This window comes from Apis mellifera, linkage group LG6 (genome assembly GCF_003254395.2).
Source record: "Apis mellifera strain DH4 linkage group LG6, Amel_HAv3.1, whole genome shotgun sequence".
NCBI lineage: Eukaryota > Metazoa > Arthropoda > Insecta > Hymenoptera > Apidae > Apis > Apis mellifera.
Window position 1 is genome coordinate 9,104,207 of NC_037643.1, and position 24,062 is coordinate 9,128,268.

General features: G+C 19.6%; 4 protein-coding genes across 10 annotated transcripts; 2 read left to right on the forward strand and 2 right to left on the reverse strand.

Moving 5' to 3' along the window:
• The first annotated feature begins 271 nt into the window (after positions 1-271).
• Positions 272-8,824, forward strand: LOC727108 (rho GTPase-activating protein 26). 6 transcript variants are annotated; one of them, XM_026441154.1, is made up of 21 exons: positions 272-422; positions 1,520-1,683; positions 2,192-2,349; positions 3,803-3,874; positions 3,991-4,092; positions 4,166-4,276; positions 4,375-4,479; positions 5,138-5,209; positions 5,502-5,568; positions 5,683-5,780; positions 5,864-5,958; positions 6,388-6,469; positions 6,554-6,656; positions 6,767-6,988; positions 7,118-7,223; positions 7,309-7,630; positions 7,790-7,946; positions 8,053-8,209; positions 8,271-8,327; positions 8,432-8,511; positions 8,608-8,824. In XM_026441154.1, the coding sequence occupies exons 2-21, from the start codon at positions 1,524-1,526 to the stop codon at positions 8,697-8,699; spliced, it is 2,418 nt and encodes an 805-aa protein (XP_026296939.1). In that variant the 5' UTR covers positions 272-422; positions 1,520-1,523; the 3' UTR covers positions 8,700-8,824. The 6 variants fall into 6 exon arrangements, 5 of the variants coding, with proteins under 5 accessions (XP_026296939.1, XP_006565413.1, XP_016768296.1 ...); XM_026441155.1 differs by lacking the exon at positions 272-422 and adding an exon at positions 2,766-2,791 and having other exon boundaries at positions 1,553-1,687; XM_016912807.2 differs by lacking the exon at positions 272-422 and having other exon boundaries at positions 1,307-1,687.
• Positions 8,825-9,794: 970 nt separating this feature from the next.
• Positions 9,795-12,813, reverse strand: LOC412170 (putative neutral sphingomyelinase). 2 transcript variants are annotated; one of them, XM_395633.7, is made up of 7 exons: positions 12,619-12,813; positions 12,375-12,435; positions 12,022-12,195; positions 11,619-11,802; positions 10,671-10,997; positions 10,482-10,587; positions 9,795-10,414 (listed from the first exon to the last, which is right to left on the reverse strand). In XM_395633.7, the coding sequence occupies exons 2-7, from the start codon at positions 12,416-12,418 to the stop codon at positions 10,068-10,070; spliced, it is 1,182 nt and encodes a 393-aa protein (XP_395633.4). In that variant the 5' UTR covers positions 12,419-12,435; positions 12,619-12,813; the 3' UTR covers positions 9,795-10,067. The 2 variants fall into 2 exon arrangements, with proteins under 2 accessions (XP_395633.4, XP_006565412.1); XM_006565349.3 differs by having other exon boundaries at positions 12,789-12,810.
• A 626-nt stretch (positions 12,814-13,439) lies between these two features.
• LOC412169 (cytoplasmic FMR1-interacting protein) lies at positions 13,440-20,414 on the forward strand. The gene is made up of 20 exons (XM_395632.7): positions 13,440-13,584; positions 13,927-14,154; positions 14,389-14,568; positions 14,654-14,835; positions 14,904-15,428; positions 15,490-15,694; positions 15,862-16,076; positions 16,190-16,320; positions 16,424-16,594; positions 16,681-16,763; positions 16,941-17,009; positions 17,616-17,689; positions 17,757-18,162; positions 18,272-18,471; positions 18,627-19,156; positions 19,219-19,313; positions 19,399-19,637; positions 19,715-19,862; positions 19,942-20,161; positions 20,274-20,414. Exons 2-19 carry the CDS (start codon positions 13,945-13,947, stop codon positions 20,155-20,157), a joined length of 3,879 nt encoding a protein of 1,292 aa, XP_395632.3. The 5' UTR covers positions 13,440-13,584; positions 13,927-13,944; the 3' UTR covers positions 20,158-20,161; positions 20,274-20,414.
• A 1,580-nt stretch (positions 20,415-21,994) lies between these two features.
• Positions 21,995-24,046, reverse strand: LOC551345 (WD repeat-containing protein 55 homolog). Its single transcript, XM_623742.6, has 8 exons — positions 23,981-24,046; positions 23,610-23,774; positions 23,331-23,523; positions 23,064-23,246; positions 22,918-22,991; positions 22,670-22,836; positions 22,391-22,608; positions 21,995-22,282 (listed from the first exon to the last, which is right to left on the reverse strand). The coding sequence occupies exons 1-8, from the start codon at positions 23,988-23,990 to the stop codon at positions 22,021-22,023; spliced, it is 1,272 nt and encodes a 423-aa protein (XP_623745.2). The 5' UTR covers positions 23,991-24,046; the 3' UTR covers positions 21,995-22,020.
• Between the last annotated feature and the right edge of the window lie 16 nt (positions 24,047-24,062).

Consider the following 24,062-nt stretch of genomic DNA (forward strand, 5'->3'; position numbering starts at 1 on the left):
TTTACTTATAAAAATGATGTATGAATAATTATATATATTAATATGAATTTAATGAAAACAAAATCTTTTTTATAAAAATATTATATTATTTCTAGATTATTTTTTATGAAAAATTTAAATTTATTTAATTTGTATATTTTTCTTTTTGGTACATAATGATTTTATTACTAACCATTGAGATTCCATTCTTTAAATAAATTGTTCATGTTCAAAATGTTATAATAATCTGGACCTAAATTCAAGTTACAGATATTTTGTATCGAAGATCGATACTTGTATGTATACAAGCAACGTAATTTAGTAATATATAATTTTATGTTAATGAAAAATCTTTCACTATTGAGTGAGAAATGTATAGAATTCAAGATAGTTTAAAAATGCAAATTTTACTTTTGAGTTTTTACAACTATTTATATTATTAGGTAAGTTTTAATAATAGTAAAAAACTACAAGAAAACATTGAAAAATTATTTCATGTTTTATTATTTTTTTTATGAAAATTTCATTAAAATTATTATAAATTATATTGAAAAATATTAAAACTTTCACTTTTTAGTAGCAATATACATTTAAATATTATCTTAAAATACTATGTGCATATAATACATATAATATTTTTATTTTTATATTATTCAATTTTATTTTATAATAAAATAATTAATAAATAATTAATAAATATACTATATAATATATTAACTAATCACTTTAATAAATATAATATTTTTTTTTATAATTAAAATGAAATGATTATCTTTTTTTTTTAAATATAAATTTATATGTTATATATAATCATAATATGTATATTATATATATATATATATATATATATATTAAATCATATACATATAATGTATTATTATTTGTATAATTATTCAAATATATATATTAATATATGTAAATATATGCATATATGCGTGTATAAATTGTTTTTTAATTGATTTAATTTATTTTATTAATTATAATATTAATAATATATAAACAATTATATTTTAATAGATATTAATTTCTACATACAAGAATTTTATATATATATATATATATATATTTATTAAATAATTATTTTGTATATATATATATTTTTATTTTAAATAATTATTTTGTATTCATAATATAATGTTATATTACATGTTATAAATTATATATAATTATGATTTCACATGTATTTTATACTTGAATAACCCGCCATTTAAAATAGTTAGTGCATTTGACTCAAGAGGGTTATAATTCTTAATCGACATTATAAAACTCCTATCTACATAATCTTACTAGTGATTTCTATTTATTTTAACGAAGATTCAGAAAATATATCGTTCATGACTATCAATAAATGAAAGAAACGAATTGATTTTGCTTTATATCAAAAATTATTTACGCTACGAAACATTTTGATATTCATACTGTGATAAAATTGTGTCTTTGTTAAATAATCATATATATTAATACTTATTCTAAGTGTGAATTTGTCATTTCTACTGTATTAATTTATTAATGATATTTAAATTTTAATATATCAATCAAGAATAATGGGTATTGGCCTCAAACCATTAGAATTCACGGATTGCTTAACCGATAGTCCTTATTTTCGAGAAAATCTTCATTATCATGAACGTGAATTGGAGAAAACTAGCCAACAAATTAAACGACTTATTAAAGAGGTCAAAGATCTTTTAATAGCTGCCAAAAGTAAGTTTTCATCATATGTGACATTTTGTAGGTATTTTGTAGGCAACAGCTGCTCTTATTTTATTTAATTTTACTTTTATACTTTCTAATAACATATTTTATTTAAAAATAATATTATACAGTATATGTAATATTAAACAATTTTGTAATTTTGTAATTTTTTCGAAGTATAAGTTGTTTATGAGTTTATGAATTATGTTTGTTATATTTTTATTTTCTAACAAATATGTTTAACAATATGTAACTTATATATATATATAGTATTATTTAATTTATTTAATGTTTTTAACTTTAATAAAAAATATCTATTTTCATATATATAATTTGTAGTAAATTTTAATTTTATTTTTTTTTAAATATTATCTCATAGATCATATTATATTCATATATATTAAATATATTTTCATCATTCCTATAAAATAATTATAAATATTATTTTCATATATATTAAATATATTTTCATCATTCTTATATAAAATAATAATCATAAATAATGATATTTGTTTAGAATTATCCAGAGCTCAAAGAGCATTTTCAAAAACATTGCAAAATTTTAGTTTTGAATGTATAGGAGAAACTCAAACTGAAGATGAAACTCACATATCACAAAGCCTTAAAGAGTTTGGTAAACTTATTGCATCAATAGAAGATGAAAGAGACCGCATGGTATGCAATGTTTTTAATATATAAAATTAATATATAATTAATATATAATTTAATATATGTTTTATATTTATTAGAAAATATTTTTGGATAAAATAATTTATATTAACATATTTAAAATATATTTTTAGTTTTTTAAATATTATCTTATTATAATTTAATTTTATAACATTTAAAAATAAAAATTAATTTTTATGTTTAATATAAGAAATCAAGATTTTTATGTAAAAATGTATAAAAATACATATGTTAAATTATAGAAATTATGATATGTTGTATCATATTTTTTATCATATTAAATTAATAAAAAAATTTTTTTTTTAATATTTATTATATGTTCTATGTAAATATTGTTATATATTATTTATCTGTTTATAAAAATATAATAAGTGTTATTATAAAAAACTCTGTTTTTATAGAAGGAGCACATCCTGGTTATTTAATGGTATATCTTTTGAGTCATATTTTCAATCAAAATACTTTCTATATATTTATATTTAAATTATATTTTGCATTTTAAATTTTATTTCTTAAATATGATTTAAAAAGAAATTATTGTTTAATATTATATAATTATAATTATATAATGTATATATTTTGAAATATAATGCATAAAATAGTTTTTATTTTTTATAAGAAAGCTTTTAACACTTATATTAATATCATATTAAAGAGCAAATAAAAACTTCATATATTCATATATTATTGCATGTAATTGTTTAATATATAGAAAATATTAAACATTTTAAATATATTTAATATATATATATAAAGATTCAGCTATTTTAACATTATTAATATATTAAAAATATTCTTTAATAAATTTTTTATTTTTAATTATCTTTAGTATATTAGGTAAGTTATATTTGTAAGTTATGTAAGTTATATTTGAACATTTATCATGCACAAAATAGATTTCTTTTCTAAATAGCAAAATAACAGAATGTTGTTATGCTTGTTTTATTATAGCAATATCAATGTGTTGATTTGTGTGAACATAAGACATATACATATATCCATTTCTAAATAAAGAATGTATCTTAGTAATTCTTTTTATAATTTAATAATTTTGTATTTAATATTATAATTTATATAAATAATCTTATAGTATTCATATCAAGCAAGATTTTATAATATTTAAAGTAAAACAGAATTGAATTGAATCTATATCTTGAATATTAAAGCATAATATTATTTACTTTAGGATTTAGTAGTAAAATAGTCATAAGCTTATTAAAATAATATGTATTAATAATTCATGTATAAATTATGTTATAAACAAATGTACATGTTTTTTAATACATAAATGAAATGTAGAAATAATGAATGTACAAATATTTAATATATTTTACATTACTGTAACAAATATATTAATTTAGTGAATTTAAATTTATATTTTCATAAAAATTTTACAAAATTTTTTCAAAAAATTTAATTTAATATTTTTTATTTTTAGCTTGAACGTGCTTATGATCAAATTATACTTCCTTTGGAAAATTTTAGGAAAGAACATATTGGAGGTGTTAAGGTAATAACTTTTAATTATATTTAGTATATAAAATTATATAATTATATAGATTCAAAAATTATGTATATTAAACATATATAATATAATCTTATATTCAAAAAATAATATATTAACAGGACGGAAAAAAAAAGTTTGAAAAGCAAACAATTAAATTTTGTCAAAGTCAAGAACGTTATTTAAACTTGTCTACAAAAAAACAAGACAATGTTCTTCAAGAGGTGATTTTTTATAAATACATTATGAATATAAAACATTTATAATATTTGATTTAATAGCATATATTATTTTTAGGCTGATGCAACATTGGAAATGGCTGAAAGACATTTTTGTCAAGCTAGTTTAGAATATGTATTTTTGCTTCAAGAAGTACAAGAACGTAAAAAATTTGAATTTGTTGAAACTGTAAGCTTAATTTTTTTTCTATATATTTTATTAAATTATTCTAAAGTATAAATATGAAATAGTTAAAGATTATAAATTATAATTTTTTTTTTTTTCAGTTATTAGGTTTTATGTTTGGTTGGTTAACTTTTTATCATCAAGGACATGAAGTTGCAAAAGATTTCAAACCTTATATGACTGAATTACAATTAAAAATACAGAAGGTTGGTTCTCTCTTTATTTCATATTTCATTGCTTAAAAAAATATGAAAATGCATTAGAAGCACGATTCTAAAACTTACATTAGCACTATTCAAAAAATAGCTTTATGCATTATAACATTGATTTATAAAAATTTCTGAAGTATATTATGCATTGTTGTTTCACATTCTATTTTGTAGATTTTATAAATTATAAAAATGATTGAATTTATAAAATAAGCAATATTAATATATAAAGCAATATTAATATATTTTTATAACAAATTATAATTTATTTATAATGATTTAATAATTTTAATGAATCATGATAATATAATAAATAAGAATTTTATTATTAATATAATTTATTAGTAATATAAATTATTAAAATATTTTCATTATAAGAATGTGATTCAACATATTCTGAATATTTTTATTTAAAAAAAAAATTATTTGGGATACATAATTTGGGTACTTTTAAATGTCTTGTTGTGCACTTTGAAGTATTTTAATATTAGTAATTTTCTTATAATTGATATAGTTGTTAATATTCAACTACTTGTAGATATACTTAAATGTAACTTTTTACTAAATTATTGTGTGGTGCAAATATTATTAGGATAACAGCATGGCAAATAGCTTACTAATTTCCAATTTTATGTGTGTGTGTGTGTTTTACAAGACTAGAGAAAATTTCCTTGCTACCCGGGATAAAACAGAATCACTTATGAATAAAATGAAGGATATGAAAAAGGTAATATATTATTTTGTTATTTTTATTTATTTTTATTTATTTAATATTTTATATTTAATATTTTAGCATATATTATTCTTATTTATAATAAGATTAATCTTATTGAAAAACATAAATAGTTAATCATGTATTTTATATTAATTTTTATGTTAATTAATATAAATTTATATTAAGATAATTTATTGAATAATGAAATAATTCATATATGCATAACTTTCTTTATTTAAATAAAAGAATTTTAGTTGTTTTAGTAATTTATAAGGAAAATACTAGTAATATTTTCCTTTTATAGTCTGCTGTTGAAACTGGAGTCAATAAATTATTTACACGTGAAGGTTATTTATTTCTAATGGAAAAAAGTAAGTACATTAAAAACTTAAATATACAAATTAATGAATGTAACAAATAATAAAGTTTAAATAACAAGATTTATTAATATATTAATATAATTATAAATATACTTAATTTTATAGAAGCATTTGGTACAACATGGACAAAACATTATTGTACTTATCAAAAAGACAAAAAGGAATTTATAATGATACCTTATAATCAACTTACAGGAAAATTCGTAAGTAAAATTCAATTATTTTAAAATAATTTATTATTTAAAAAAAAAATAAATTTAATAATATTATATTTTAACTTCAACAGAGTAGTAAAGAAGTATTAACATTGGCATCTTGTGTACGTCGTATGTCAGATACAATTGAGAAACGATTTTGTTTCGATATCACTACTGTTGATAAGTAAGTTCAATTTAACAACATTTAAATATATATATTGTATATTTTTTGGCATATTTAATATCTGATTATAATTTACTTTAAATAATTTATTTAATGATATTATATACTTTATATTTAGATGTCTACTTTTTAACTTAGATATTATATATATATACATATTTTTTATTTTTATAAATTTAAAATATATAAAAAAAAACGAGTAAATTGGAATAATAAAAATGTATTTATTTTTTATTAAAATATTGAGTTAAATAATATTTATTTATATTTTTTATATACAATTTTCACTATTTTCATCATTAATTTATTTAATTTATAATATAAATGTTTCTATATAATATAATATAATAATATAATCTATATAATATAATAAATATCTTTATAATATATTTTTATTGATTACATTTTATTTTTTTTTTATTTTTTTAGGCATAATGTAGTATATACATTCCAAGCACTTTCTGAAGAAGATAGAAAGCTATGGCTTGATGCTATGGATGGTAAAGAACCAGTAAGTAATATATTATTTAATTCTATATTATATTTCAAATGATAAATGATTAAAGAAATTGATACAATGCATTTATAATTTCAGAATTATCCTATAGTAAGTGCATCAACAAAATCTGAAGAAACTATTTTAGATGAAACAGGTTTTATGTTTGTATCAAAATGCATTGCAATACTCGAGGAAAGAGGTAAAATTAATATAAACAATTAAATAAATGTTATTTTATGATATATTATTATTAACATTTAATTGTAAATTTTTATTAAAAACATTTTAATATGATACATTTTTTTTAAGGCCTTGAAGTGCAAGGTTTATATAGAGTTGTTGGTGTTGCTTCCAAAGTAAATAAACTTTTAGCAATGGGATTAGATAGAAGGAAACTAGAAAAACTTAATCTGGATAATCGTTTGGAATGGGAAAGTAAAACTATTACTAGTGCATTAAAAACATATTTAAGGACACTATCTGAACCGTTAATGACTTTCCGATATTATAATAGTTTTATTTCAGCTGCGAGTGCGTATAGGTATTCTCTATAATATTATTTTATTTAAAATCAAATTAAAAATATTATCTTTTTTTATATTAAACTTTTATATAAAAAATATATGAATTGTTTGATATTTTTATTGTTCATTTTAATAGAACAAGAAATCAAAGAAGCACGTATCAATGATATTCATAATCTTGTTTATCGGCTTCCAAAAGCAAATTTTAATATGTTAGTTCTACTTATTAAACATTTATATAGGTAATAATTAATTTTATTTTATTGAAAAGATTTAATGAAAAGATTTATATTTAAACGAAATTTATTTAATTATATTGTTTTATAGTGTGGCAAAGAAAAGTGATAAAAATTTAATGACTATTGGAAATTTGGCAGTATGTTTCGGCCCGTCTTTATTGCGACCAGAAGAGGAAACAGTAGCTTCTATAATGGATATTAAATTTTACAATATTGTAGTTGAAATTTTAATTGAAAATTGTGAGAGAATAGTTGCTGGTCCACCACAGGATACTGTATGTAATATATCGTCAACACAAAATGCCATTTCTTCTAGATCACGCACAGAAGATGCATCAACATCTTGTGGTAATGGTACTCCTTTTTTAAGGTACCCAATACACTCTAATATATCTTCACCACATGGTCATGTAAGTTTTATATATATATATATATATATATATATATGTATTTATGTATATATACATTGCTATATATTAATTTTAAATTTTAAAGTATATAACGTTATATAATACATAATATAAATTTTGCATAAATATATATTATCTAAAATTAAATTTTTTATATAGCTTGTTACGAGATCATACTATGATAGTCCATTAACATCTATTGATGATTTAAAACTTGGAGATTATGAGGAAACAGAGCACATGAATCATAGAATGCTAACATATTTAAGTCGAAGTGGACGAGTTAATGCGAATCTTATGTATTCTGCAGATAAAGGTTATTTTAATTTTTTTTAAATACATGTTTATTTATATATTTTATAATGTTATTATTTTATAATTTTAAATATTATATAAATTTATATAATATTATATAAATTTAGTATTAACCAGTGGTAATACAAGTAGTTCAAGTGAATCAATTGCTTCGGACCCGCATTCATTTTCATCTGATTTACCAGTAAAACAAAAACGTAGTTCTATGATGTCAGTTCATTATCCATCAAGTTACGCTCAACGAAGTAATCCATCAGTATCTGTGTAAGTTTTTTTATTACATAATTTTATATCAAATGTTTTTAATATAAAATTTTATTTATAGAGTTAATACCTCGCCTACTAGTGGACGTTCAAGCCCTGGACAAGTACCTGGTATTTGGTAAACATAAAATTCTTGTCAAACATCATTATGTAATTTATTATGTATGTACTTCTATTACAGTATTAATATTACGTTATTTAAAAATACATTTTTTCTTATAGGAGAGTTCGCACTTTGTATGCTTGTGTAGCTGAAAGCGATGGAGAATTATCATTTGAACCAAATCAAATTATTACTAATGGTATTAAATTCAGTATATTCAATATATATTATATACATAAAACTAAGTATTACAATTACATTATGAATAAATTATTAATGTAATTATTAATTACAGTAAAGGCCTCTTTGGAACCAGGATGGTTAGAAGGGACATTAAATGGTAAAACAGGATTAGTCCCAAAGAATTATGTAGAACAATTGCCTTGAATTTGGAAAAGCCAAAGAGTGCCTATATTGTTTTTATATTTTATAAATTGTAGAATATTTAGTATTATTGTTTATTGGAACATATGTTTGCGAAAATAAGAATTACTGTAATGATGTGTATGCAACATGATGTTTTCTATTTAAATTTTTTTGGGTACAATTTACATCATAGTCAATTACATACATACACGCGTGCGTATGGGCGCACATATATAAAAACATATATCTTATTTATTAGGAGCCTTTTTGCTCAAAAACATTTATAATGTATATAATCACTTGTAGAAAAATTTATATATATATATATATATATATATATATCTACATATATAGTGCTAATATATTACTTAATATTTAAATATATTTGTACTAAAAGATATTGATTCAATATATAGCTTTTAGGGATTCTCATAGGCAATAATATTTGTTTATAATACGATAATCTTTACGCATACGTGCACATGTACGTGTACACACATATAATTATCAGAATGTGATAAAATAAATAAATACCAAATACCATCAGAATTTTTAATATTAAAAATTTTAATAATATGAAGACTATATTAATTAATTTAATTGAATATTACAAAAAGTGAACATATATTCATAATTTTTTAAATAATGATTTATGTTGCAAATTTATAAATTAAATGGTATGAAGTAATTAAGTATTACAATATAATGTATTTAAATCGCTTTATTATAAAATATTTTTAATAAATAAATTTATTTTATAAGATGATAATTATCAATAAAATATAAAAATTAATAAAGTCAGCTTTTATTAAATTAAATATATCTATCTTAAGTATTTTATCAAAATTGATTTATACGTTATTAATATTACTAATAGAGTAATTCCTTAATGCTTAATTATAATTAAATTTTCAATTAATTTAAAAAATCTTAAATTATATATATATATTTATTTATTTTAAACATTTCTAAAAAAAGACATTTCTATTTAAAAAACTCTTATTTTTATTTCATATGAAATTTAAAAAAAATATTATAATTTATCATTTATATTATTAATATTATTAATTAAGAATATATGATTTTATTAAAGTTATTAAATGAAAACGGTGAATGTATTTATATATAATTGTTTATAAAAAAGATTTTTAATTATTGTCTTATAATAACAGAAGAATATTAGTATAATATATAAAATGTAATGTATAATAATATACTAATATATAAATATTAACATAACAGAATGTAATAAATGCTAAAATTTATTGTGTAAGAAAATATATTTTTATTAGAGATGATATTGTTTGATTTTTCAACTGAATAATTGAGGAATAGTTTAAAAAGGAAGTTTAAATTTTCAATTATATACTTTGCAAAGTGTACACAATTTTACTTTTTAGATAAATTATTATTTAAATTTCTTAAACAAATTTCCATTCCTAAACATGCTGCTTTTAAAGCATTCTTTTCTACACTATTCCATATAGAACTCATGAACAAAGTATAACACAATATTGCTGTTAGAAAGATACGTCCTATATTAAGTCCAATAATTACATCGAGGGATGTAAAAGAACAATCCAATCCTATAGACCAAATAAGTGGTATAATTAATATACATCCCAATAACAAATACCAAAATCGCTGACGACGAACATTTTTTAATGATGTTTCACATATATTAATAGCTTCTTTTAGTGAATCTTTAATATCTATATTTATAATTTTAGATTCTCCTATAACAATAAATATAAAAGTATCAAATTATTTATAATTTCTATATGATTTTATTTATTAACTTACCAATACTAAATTTAAAAGTTGCCATAATAGCTTCATGATCAGAATAACTAAAGTTTTTATAAGGTATCCGATTTGGAAAAGGATGTTGAAAATTAATTATTTCTATCTATAAGTAACATAATATTAATTTAATTGTACATTAATAATTAAATTCTCTAAATAATAATTAAAAATTGCTAATTAATGTACCTTAACATTTTTTGTACCCTGATATAAAATATGATCTATACGTTTTCCATCAGGAAAAGTATTTGCATGTTTTGTATTAGTATAACTATTATTGGCACATTCATTGGTTCCTAAATTACTTGAACTATTTGAGCAAGCATCTGTTAAACCAGCAACACCACAAATAATTCTATAGACTAAATCTTGAGGTTCTGTATTAAGATCACCTCCCAAAATTGTAGAATCAGCACCACCAGAAGTCATTCTAATAAATTGGGCAGTATCAAAAGCTTGTAAAACTCTATGTGCTATATATTCATCATTGTGTCTATTGTATTCTGCATGTAACTAAAATAATATATTATAATAATATCCAGAGTGTCTCAAAAATGTTGGAACATCCATAAACTGGAAATTTCTCAAGCAACATTTTTTTTTTTGCAAAAATTTTTATTATGGCTTTAGCAAGTTATCGATAAAAAAATATTGATTAATTATGGAATGTAGTCTGGTCGAGCTACAAGTATTGACTAAATTGCTGCATCATGAAATCCAAGCAATTCGAAGAAAGTATATTCATATAACAAATATTTTTTTATTGATAAAAAATTATATCGAATTATGTCACGAATAAATAAATAAATAAATAAATAAATAAATAAATAAATATAATATTCAATAATAAAAATAATAAAATAAAATATATTTGTTTGAGACATAATACTTAGATTTGTTTGTATTTGGTGGCACATAATGCTATTATCAGCTCAATTAGGCTACACACTTTATGATTGATTGATTAATATTTTTTATTAATAACTCATTAATAAAACTGTAATGAAAGTTTTTGCAAAGGAAAATGTTGCTTGAAGTTATTTCAGAAATCAATTTAGAGAATGCAATTTAGAGATGTTTCAACATTTTTGAAACACTTTGTATGAATAGAAATAAAAATTATAATAAACTTACATGTGCAATATAGACATTAACATTCCAATTATGAATTTGAAGTTTACAGAGTCCGACACCTTTCCCACCAAACCAATCTCCATGATGTATTTTGTGTACATATCCATTTAAAGGCCATTTATGAAATATTACATCTTTAATAGGAAATTTAGATAAAATACAAAGTCCAGATCCAATAACTCCACTATAATTATTTAATACATATAAAATTTAATATAATTAAAAAAAAATAATAAATAGTAACAAAATTAAATTTAATGATTAAACATATATATTTTATAACTTATTTTATATTTAATTTATATTTAATATTTCTTTAACTTAAATATTTTATTTTATTTAAATAGTTGTGTAATTAAAATATATGTATAACTAAAAATAATAATAAATGAAAGATTTTTACCTATAAAAATAATGCGAATAAGGTAATTGTTCTTGTGTTTTAGCTTTTATCATTTTAAAATCATTAATTGACCATATCTCTTGTAAACAAATAATATCATAATTTTCAGTAGCAAATTTATCTGCAATTGCTGTCATACGAGCACTTCTATTTGGTGAAACATATGGTATTCCCCTAAAATATATAACAGTATAAGAAGACATTATCTCTAAATATATATTATATCTGTGAAAATATTTATAAATAACAATTAAATGAAAAAAATAATATTATGAATGTTTAAATTTTAATTGAATTGAAATGATTATAATTAATTTTACAATATTCAACTTACCACTTATAATATAACTTACCAGCAATTTAAAGTTAGAATATTTATTAATATTTCGTCTGTCATCTTTTATGAACTGTTGGCTAAAACAAATTAACAAATTTGTATTTTTTTATAATAATAATATATGTAATATAATTAATAATTATAATAATAATAAATAATATATGTAATATATTATTATATAATATATGTAATAATATATGTATATTTTTTTATTAAATTTTTCAAACATTATGTATTGATATTTTATTGATATTACATACTTATATTATTATATTACTATATACTATGGAATTATTCGCAATTTGATTACTATTATTTTATTACTATTTAACCAAATTAGAAAAATAGCAGGAAAATTTTTTAAGAAATTAAAATTTTTTTATTGTTTTCTTTATCATAAGTTTAAATAATACTAGTTTTGTTAGCGTACGTGGTTACACATTTTGTTTGTAACTGCGCATTAAAGATAATAATATTATATATTACACGTATTATTTCTGAGCAATGATTCTCAACTTTTTTTCATAAAAAAAATATTTTGTATTTATTTAAAAATATTTCTCTTTTTGATGACTTTTTATGAATTACATTAATAAACATAATATATGAAATATATGCTTATATAAAATATTTAATGATTTAACAACAATTTAACAACATACTAATGTATTTTATAAAATATTTTATAAAATACTTATACATATATATTTAAAAAAATTTTTTAAGAGAAATTAATACAATAAAAATTATTATAATGGTATTAAATTTTTATAATATGAATTATTTTAAAAAATAATTTTAAAATATAATTTTTGAAGTATGTATTTTTTACACATTTTTAATTAATTATAATCAACAAAAATAATTATAAATCAAAATGATAATAAAAAAAATTAATTTTTAATTATTGAAATATTGAAATTAAATCAAAATATTCTAAGCATAAATTTTCAATACTTTACTTTTTTTTGAAAATTAATAATTAAATAATATGAAATGTTAAACTTCATTTTAAAATATAATAACTTTTTGATATTTTTTGATAATATTCAATGAGTAGAATTTAAAAATAATTTTAAATTTAATTTCACTGTTTTCAAAAATTATATGTATACATATAAAAGTTAGTGTTTTTAGCATAGATACGGGTTACTTTGGTATTGTTGACAGAGTAATCTTGTTTTCTAGTGAGAGGGCGGAGTATTAAAAGTATAATTGTGTTTAAGGTATAGTTAAAAGCTATTATATTAAAATATGAAATTATTATATTAATTAAATTGTAAAATATTCAAAAATTATTTCACTTTATTATAAAAAGTTTGAAGTTTTAATTTAATTATTTATTTTTAAGAACATATATTCTATAAAGAATTATAAAAATGACGATTACATGATATTTATTTTTAATAAATTTTTATCTAAAATTTTTTTATTTTTATATAAAATTTTCAATCTTGATATTATTAATTTATCCATATTAATTTTTAGTTTATTTCATAACAATTAATTATAATGTTGTTTTCTAATAATTTAATTTTTCATTAATAATAAATATTGCTTTAATTTAGGTTTATTTTTAAATTGTAATGGCTACTGATAAAGTAACTTTGGGTGATGCTTTATCCAATGTTGATGTACTTGATGAATTTACATTACCTGATGAACAACCTTGTATTGAAGCACAACCATGTTCTGTAGTATATCAAGCCAATTTTGATACTAATTTTGAAGATAGAAATGGTTTTGTTACTGGAATTGCTAAATATATTGAAGAAGCTACTGTTCATGCAAGTCTGGTAACTATTAGAAATATAACAATAAATTAAAATATAACATTTTCATTTTTACTAAATTGAACTTAAATGAAAAATAAAATGATATTTATATATTATATATATTATAATTAATAATAATATTTAATATAATATAATATTAAATAATAATTTTGTGTATTTTTAATATATTTATAATTTTATTATAAATATATTAAATATAATAAATATAATTTATACTTTATTCTTAATTTAAAGAATGAATTATTAGAAGAAGGTTTGAAGCATGCTGTAATGTTATATACATGGAGATGTTGTTCGCGTGCAATACCTCAACCAAAATCTAATGAGCAACCTAACAGAGTAGAAATTTATGAGAAAACAGTAGAAGTATTAGCTCCAGAAGTAAATAAATTATTAAACTTTATGTATTTTCAAGTATGTATATATTTAAATATCTAATTTATATATATTAGTTCAAATTTAATTGTTCTATTTATTACAAATGAATGTCATTTTCTAGAGAAAAGCTATTGAAAGATTTTCTGGAGAAGTAAAACGTTTGTGTCATCATGAAAAAAGAAAAGACTTTGTATCTGAAGCATATTTACTTACTTTGGGAAAATTTATTAACATGTTTGCAGTTTTAGATGAACTTAAAAATATGAAATCTAGTGTAAAAAATGATTATTCTACATATAGAAGGTAATTTTAAATATGATATAAAAATGATATTAAAAATTGTTTTAAAAATAATTATATTTTTATTTTAGAGCTGCTCAATTCCTTAAAGTGATGTCTGATTCTCAAACATTACAAGAATCTCAAAATTTATCAATGTTTTTAGCTACACAAAATAAAATTCGTGATACAGTAAAAGAAAATTTAGAAAAAATTGCAGGATATGAAGAATTACTTGCAGATGTTGTTAACATATGTGTTCATATGTTTGAGACTAAAATGTATTTAACCCCAAATGAAAAACATATGTTAGTAAAAGTAATGGGATTTGGTTTATTTTTAATGGATAGTGAGCTTTGCAATATTAATAAATTAGATCAGAAAAAGAAATTGAAATTAGATAGAATTGATAGAATCTTTAAAAATTTAGAAGTAGTACCATTATTTGGTGATATGCAAATTGCACCTTTTAATTACATTAAACGTTCTAAACATTTTGATGCATCTAAATGGCCACTATCTTCTTCATCAAACAGTATAAGTCCACAAGCAGATCTTATGGTACATTTGCCACAAATTAGAGAAGATCATGTTAAGTATATTAGTGAATTAGCAAGGTAAGAATAAATATATAGTTTTAATTAAAAGAAATACTAAAGAAATATTTCTTTATTACAGATACAGTAATGAAGTAACTACAACATATAAGGAATGTGGTAGTGATACAGAAAATCGAGAAACTGCAGAATTAGCATTACGTGGATTACAATTACTTTCTCAATGGACGAGTGTTGTAACAGAACTTTATAGTTGGAAACTTTTGCATCCTACTGATCATCACATGAATAAAGAATGTCCTCAAGAAGCTGAAGAATATGAAAGAGTGAGGGATATTGTTTATTATATAATTATTATATTTATTATTATATAATTATATAATATATATATTATATAGTAACTATATATATTATATAGTTATATTTTATATATATACATATTATATTATATATATTAATAACATAATATATATTAATATCTTTTTTTCATTAGGCTACACGTTATAATTATACAGATGAAGAAAAATTTGCTTTAATAGAAGTTATTGCAATGATCAAAGGATTGCAAGTATTAATGGCACGCATGGAAACAGTTTTTATAGATGCAATACGTAGAAATATATATGCAGAATTACAAGATTTTGTGCAACTTACATTACGAGAACCATTACGTAAAGCAATTAAAAATAAAAAAGATCTTATTAGAAGGTTTGTATATTATTTTTTATGACAATGTATTTCTTTTTTTTTTTATCAAATATAATTAAACATAATTTTATATTATTATCAATGTTTTAAATCTATTTTTATATTTTTTTTAGTATAATTGTATCTGTAAGAGAAACTTGTGCAGATTGGCATTTTGGAGTAGAACCATTAGGAGATCCTGCATTAAAAGGAAAGAAAGATCCTGATAATGGATTTGGTATTAAAGTACCTCGACGAAATGTTGGTAAGATTAAAAAGAAAATATAATTATTTAATCAGAAATTTTTTAATCAGAATAAATATTTACATTTTTACTCATATTTTTATAAAATTTTATATTTTTTTAGGACCTTCTTCAACACAGCTTTATATGGTTCGTACAATGTTGGAATCATTAATTGCAGATAAAAGTGGTGGAAAACGTACTTTGAGAAAAGATATTGATGGTCAGTATCTTGTACAAATTGATCAATTTCATAAAACTAGTTTCTATTGGAGTTATCTCTTAAATTTTAGTGGTTAGTATATATTTATAATATATTTATTATTATTTATTAAAATTTTTATTTATTATAGTTTTTACTATACATATATTTTATTTTAGAATCATTACAAGATTGTTGTGATTTATCTCAATTATGGTATAGAGAATTTTATTTAGAAATGACTATGGGTCGAAAAATACAGGTAATTAAATATTTTTTCATTAATATTGTTAAACTAAGCTTCAAATATTTAAATACATTTAAAAAAAAATAATAGGTATCATTTTTGTATTTTTTAATAAACAGTGGTAAATGTTTTCTATTAATATATGCCAAAATACTATCAAATAGCGTTTTGTATGCTTGATTTCATAACTAGAAATGCCAAGTTCGTCACCAGCATAATGAAGAATGCAGCGACTTGATCACCATGGAGAAGCGTATTCAGGTATTTAATTAAATATGATGTAGCAGTTATTTATGTTTATAATAAGTATAATATATATAAAATGTTGAAATAATAAGTGATTTCATTATTATTGCATTAGTTTTTATATTTAAATATATATTATAATTAATGTTTCACACTCTTATGTTCTATAAATTTATAATATTTATTTTTATATTTCTAATATATATTTCAACATTTTTAATTCTAAGTTTATAATTCTAATTTATAAAATTAATTTTTTTTATATTAATTAATAGATATTTACAAAAATTGTTTTTAATAATTTTTTTATAATTATTTTATAAATAAATTCATAATTTTTACATATATAAATAAATAATAAAAAAAATAAAACTTAAAAAATATATATAAAATATAATCATTTGATAAATAATATGCATTAAGTGATGAAATCAACATATAAAGATAATTTTATTAATTTAATTGTACAAAATTTTAATATTATAAATTAATATTAATTAATTAATATTAATTAATATTATAGTTATGTTATTAATATCAAAGTCTATAATTAATTAATTAATAATGTATCATATTACAATATATATAATAATATGTAAAATTATGTTATATATGTTTCAGTTTCCTATTGAGATGTCAATGCCATGGATCTTAACTGATCATATATTACGAAGCAAGGAACCATCTATGATGGAGTAAGTAAAAAAAAAATATCTTTATGATATTGGAAAAATATTTTATAACATAATATTTTATTTTTAGGTATGTTTTATATCCACTTGATTTATATAATGATAGTGCATTATATGCTTTAACAATATTTCGTAAACAATTTCTTTATGATGAAGTAGAAGCTGAAGTAAACTTATGTTTTGATCAATTTGTTTATAAACTTAGTGAACAAATTTTTGCTCATTATAAACAATTGGCTGCAAGTATATTATTAGATAAAAGATTTCGAGTAGAATGTGTTGCATTAGGAGCATATTTACTTCCATATCCTCGCGCTAACAGATACGAAACTTTATTAAAACAAAGACATGTTCAGTTACTTGGAAGAAGTATTGATTTGAACAAATTAATTACACAACGCATTAATGCAGATATGCAAAAATCATTAGATTTAGCAATTAGTAAATTTGAATCTGGCGACATCACAGGAGTTGTTGTAAGTTGAATATCATAGATTTAGATTTATATATCTAGATTTAATAAATTAATTTGTAATTTATTGAATGAGTATTTTAATAAATCGATTAAATTTAATTTTACTGAAGGAGTTGGAAGGTCTTCTACAAGTAAATCGTCTTACCCATAAACTTTTAAGCAAATGGCTTGCATTAGATGAATATGATGCCATGTTTCGTGAAGCAAATCATAATGTTTTAGCTCCATATGGAAGAATAACTCTTCATGTATTTTGGGAATTGAATTATGATTTTTTACCAAATTATTGCTATAATGCAGCAACAAATAGGTATGTCATTATTGCAGTTATATAATATAAAATAATTTTTACATTTTCATAATTAAATAAAAACAAAATAAATTATGACTATATAATGACTAAATATATATGACATTCATAATTATTATATAATTTATATTAAAAATAAAATCTATGTACAATAGATTTGTAAAATGTCGTGGACTTCAATTTGTACAAGCAGTACATAGAGATAAACCTCCACAAATGTCTCATCATTATCTTTGGGGAAGTAAACAATTAAATTTAGCATATAGTACACAATATGGACAATATTCGGGATTTGTTGGACCACAACATTTCCGTACGATGTGTAAACTTCTTGGATATCAAGGTATTGCAGTAGTGATGGAAGAACTTCTAAAAATTGTGAAATCTCTAATTCAAGGAAGTTTACATCAATTTACTAAAACATTAATGGAAGCTATGCCAAAAGTCTGTAAACTTCCAAGATATGATTATGGGTCACCAGGAGTTTTAGGATATTATCATGCTCAATTAAATGATATTGTGCAATATCCAGATGCTAAAACTGAGCTCTTTCATAATTTTCGCGAATTTGGTAATACCATTTTATTTTGTCTTTTAATGGAACAAGCTTTATCACAAGAAGAAGTTTGTGATTTGTTACATGCAGCACCTTTTCAAAATATATTACCTAGACCATATTGTAAAGGTAATATTTTCAAATTAGGAAAAATAATTCTATTTTTAAAAATATAAAAATTTTAATTTTAGAGGGTGAAAAACCAGAGACTAAACAAAAACGACTTGAAGCTAAATATGCAGCTTTACAAATTGTTCCCAATGTAGATAATTTAGGTACTGCTAAAGTAAGTATTAAAACAAAATTATTTAACATATAAGAATAATATATATAAATATGAAATGCTTTTAAAATTATTTTAACTATTTTAGCAAGCAATGATTGCCAGAGAAGGAGATTTATTAACACGAGAGCGACTTTGTTGTGGTTTATCAATATTTGAAGTAGTACTCAGTAGATTACGTAGTTTTTTAGATGATCCTATTTGGGTTGGCCCTCCTCCTGTAAATGGAGTAATGAATGTCGATGAATGCACAGAATTTCATAGATTATGGAGTGCATTACAATTTGTATATTGTATTCCGGTTGGAGAAACAGAATTTACTGTTGAGTAAGTAATTTTATTATTTTATTATTATCATAAATAGAATATTAGAGAATTCCAATTAATATTATTCTTGTATTCAGAGAATTATTTGGTGAAGGTTTACATTGGGCAGGATGTGCTATGATTGTATTACTTGGTCAACAAAGAAGATTTGAAGCACTTGATTTCTGTTATCACATTTTAAGAGTACAACGTGTTGATGGCAAAGATGAAAATGTTAAAGGAATTGTAAGTATCTATCTACATTTCATTAAATATAATTTTTTTATTATATACAAATTTAATTATTTTTATTTATATTAAATAGCATTTAAAGAGAATGGTAGATAGAATTAGAAGATTCCAAGTATTAAATTCACAAATTTTCGCTGTATTAAATAAATATTTGAAGAGCGGAGATAGCGATGCAACAAGTGTCGAACATGTTCGATGTTTTCCACCTCCAATTCATCCTTCACTTGCTCATGCACAACAACAACATTATCATACACCAGAATATTTACGCCAAATGAATCATCAGTAAAATAGTAAGAATAATTATATAAGTAATTATTTATAAGATTAAAAGATTAAATTTTATTTTTTAAATAATTTATAATAAGATTTTGAACCATTTAAATTTTTTTTAATATGTTTCAGGTACTTATTTAATTAATGCATTTTATATTCTTATTGGTGTATTTAATATTAAGATAAATCATCTTCAATTAGTTAAATAATCTATTGTAAAGATATATTATTTTAATCTTTTTTATTTTTTGCATAAATAATTTAAATTTACGCATGTAATTTATCGTATATTAAATATTTCCTTCTATAGTATAATAATATTTGTTAATATTATTAACATGTTAATACGTTAAAGATAATTCATAATAATATTAATATTTTATATTATTTTTTATGTAAAATAGAATTTTTTTAAATATTTAATTTATATCTACTTTCAGATTATTGAAAATATAAAAATTATGTGCTATCAATATTATTTAATATTGATAAAACAGCAAATGTATTATGAATTTTTAGTATTTCTTTTTTTATATCTACATTAAATTGATTTTTTTTAAAGATTAAATATTTGTAAATTATAAATCATACATAAATTACAGTTTTTCGTTATTTTTAAAATTTTTTATAAACAAATTGTGTGTATACAAACAAATATGATTTATATTTAATAGAATTATATTATTGTGAAAATATAGAATTTCTTTGGTTATAAAAAAAAATACAATGTAATATGTAATATATTATATATTATTCAAAAACTTTTAATATTTTTTAAATGTTTTTTTTCAATTTTATTTTTATATTAATTTGTATATTATTATGATAATTATATTGATATAATTATTATGATATAATTAATTATCATATTTAATCATATCAAAGTACGAAATAAGTAATAGAGCTTAGATTTTATAATTCTATATAAAAAAAATAACATTAAAAAAATCTTTCAATTAATTTATAAATGACATTTTTTATCAAGATAAAAAGATTAATAAGATTATAAAATAATTTTTATATATTATTGTAATTAATTAATTATAATAAATGATAATATATTTATTATTTATTTATTTATATTAATTATTATTATATAATTAATTTTAAATAATAAATTTTTTACATTTCAATGAACAATAATAAATATAAATTATTATTGATGATTTATATTGTTATGTATTTTAATAAAACTACTAAAGTAATAAAAATGTATAAGATGTTTTGTAAAATAGTGAATATAATTTTTGTTTGTTTATCTGAAATCAAGTATTCAATTCAATCAAGTATATTATTAAGTATATTATTAAAAATATATGTATAAAATATACACGTATAATATTATTTAAAAAATAAACATAATTTTATTTTTTTAATATCAAAAAATATTTTTAAAAAATTATTTATATTTTAAATATTCTAAATACTATTTTGCTAAATAATTTCTATTCCAAACATTTTTTTCTCAAATTATCGGAAGTTCACGAAAAATTATATTTCCTAATTTATTAAAATAAAGATTTTATTTTAACTTGCATTAAATGTTTAATTTCATTAAGTTTTTAAATTTTAATAAATTTTTGATGGATTATAAAATAAGTAATAATAATGCAATTTAAAAATATGTTAAATATATGTTATGTATATATTTTTATTATAAATTAATATAATTAATGTTTTTATATACATTACTTATCAAGTAATATATTAATTATGAATTTATTTATATATGAAAATATATTATCTAAATATTATTTATGCAATGCAATAAACATGTTTAAAAAAAATTTTTTTTAAATTTAATTAAAAAAAATTTTTTTTTAAATATATAATATATTTATAAAAATTTATTATTATTTTTATTCTTTTTTTTTTATTAAAGATCCGAAAAAAAAGTAGATGCATTATCAATTTTACTACTAGGAAGATTACATTTTAATTGCCTTTGCCTTCCACCTTTTATGCATTGTTTATTAACATCCAAAGTTTCAAAATACTGTACATTCCAGAATTTGATATCATTATCATGTGAAGAAGATGCAATTAGATTACCATTACTGTTAATATCAAGTGTTTCAATAGAAAGATTATGTTGTCCTACTATTCCAAGATGATAATGAGGAAATAAACTGCTAGCCCTATTTAATAAAATATATGAATTATTTTATATATTATATATTATATATATTAAATGTATAAAATATATACATGAAAACAAATAAATCATAAAGCTTAGAGTGCCTTACCTAAGCATTCCATCTTCTCCACCTGTTATTACAATATTTTCAGTAATTGGAATCATACAATTTATAGCTTTTTTAGTTAAATTTGGAAATTCATCTGAATGAAAACCAAATTCTCCCCAATTATATACATACATTTTTCCTTTATTTGTACCTACTAAGATTTTTGTTTCAGATTTGAATAAACCAAGACATGTTAATTCTTCTTGATACTCTTCTGACTAATAATAAACAATTATATAAATAATTATATATAAAATATAATATAATATTTGCACTTACTTGAACATGCAATTTTTTTCCTGGTATATTAAATGTAGTAAGAGATCCATCACCACATGTACAAACTAAGTATTTTGCTTCTCTGTTTGTTGTTATAGCACTTACATAATCTTCCATTTTTTTTAAAGAAAATACTGGCATATTCCCTCTTTGTCGAAGATCCCACACTTATTTAAAGTATTTATATATAATGAATGTAATAAAATTAAAAATATAATATATATATATAAAATATAAATATAATATACTTTTAACTACTCCATTATCATCTCCAGTTGCAAACATATGTTCTCCAATTATAGTCATTGTATATATTGGTTGCCTAAAGTAAATTAAATATTAATATTAATCATGTCATATATTTTTTGTTTTCCATAATAATTAATATACATACTCATGTATATTTTCATAAAGTCTTATTAATTTCTCAGTTTCTAAGTCAGTGAGCATCATACATAAATCCTTAGCAGTAGAAAATAAAATCGTACCATTTTCATTAAATTCTATATCACGACATGCTTTAAGATGTAATTCCAAAGTTGATATTAATTCCACTTTTGTATTGCTATATTTATATCTATCATATAAAAAAATTCATATATTTATAAAGTTATTTAATATCATTTATAGCATATTAATTATTAATAAATATAAAATTTACAAATATATATCTCCTCCAATATCAGCTATTGCAATCATATTTAAATTAGGATGAAAACATATATCAACAACATAATCTTCTGTTGTAATAGATGGAGGATGATTATTACTTATATCTTTTGATTTAATTATTGCTTTTATAACTTCATCTTCTTTCTCATTTTCTTTTAATAAAATTGATTCTGTTCCATTACCTTTAACAATAAATAAAAAAATTAGAAGTAATATAACTCATATTATTATGACAAATTATTTAAATATAAAATTATATAAAACTTACTTGCACAATTAGATATACAATCATTATTTGAATCAAAATGTTTTTCATTAGTTTTATTTTCTATATCATCATTATTACTTAAACTATTATCATCTGACAAAATTTGTATACTATTATCACTTTCATCAAAACTATCATTCTCTTTACTATCGAGTACATAATTTCCTAAATATCATATATATTTAATTAAAAATTAAACAATAAAAATGTCTAATAAAAGTATAAATAAATTGCAATTGATATATATTAATAAATTAATATTTAAAAATGATTAGAAAATAACAATATGAAATAAATATTTATTTTATATTTAATATAACAAAATAAAGAATATATCATTTTTATTAAAAAAATATCTAAATATTCTTTACCTAAATGCATGTTTTAAAAATATAAAATTTATTACGATTTCTAATTCTTTCTATTATAAAATTATTTATAAATTTTTGTCTT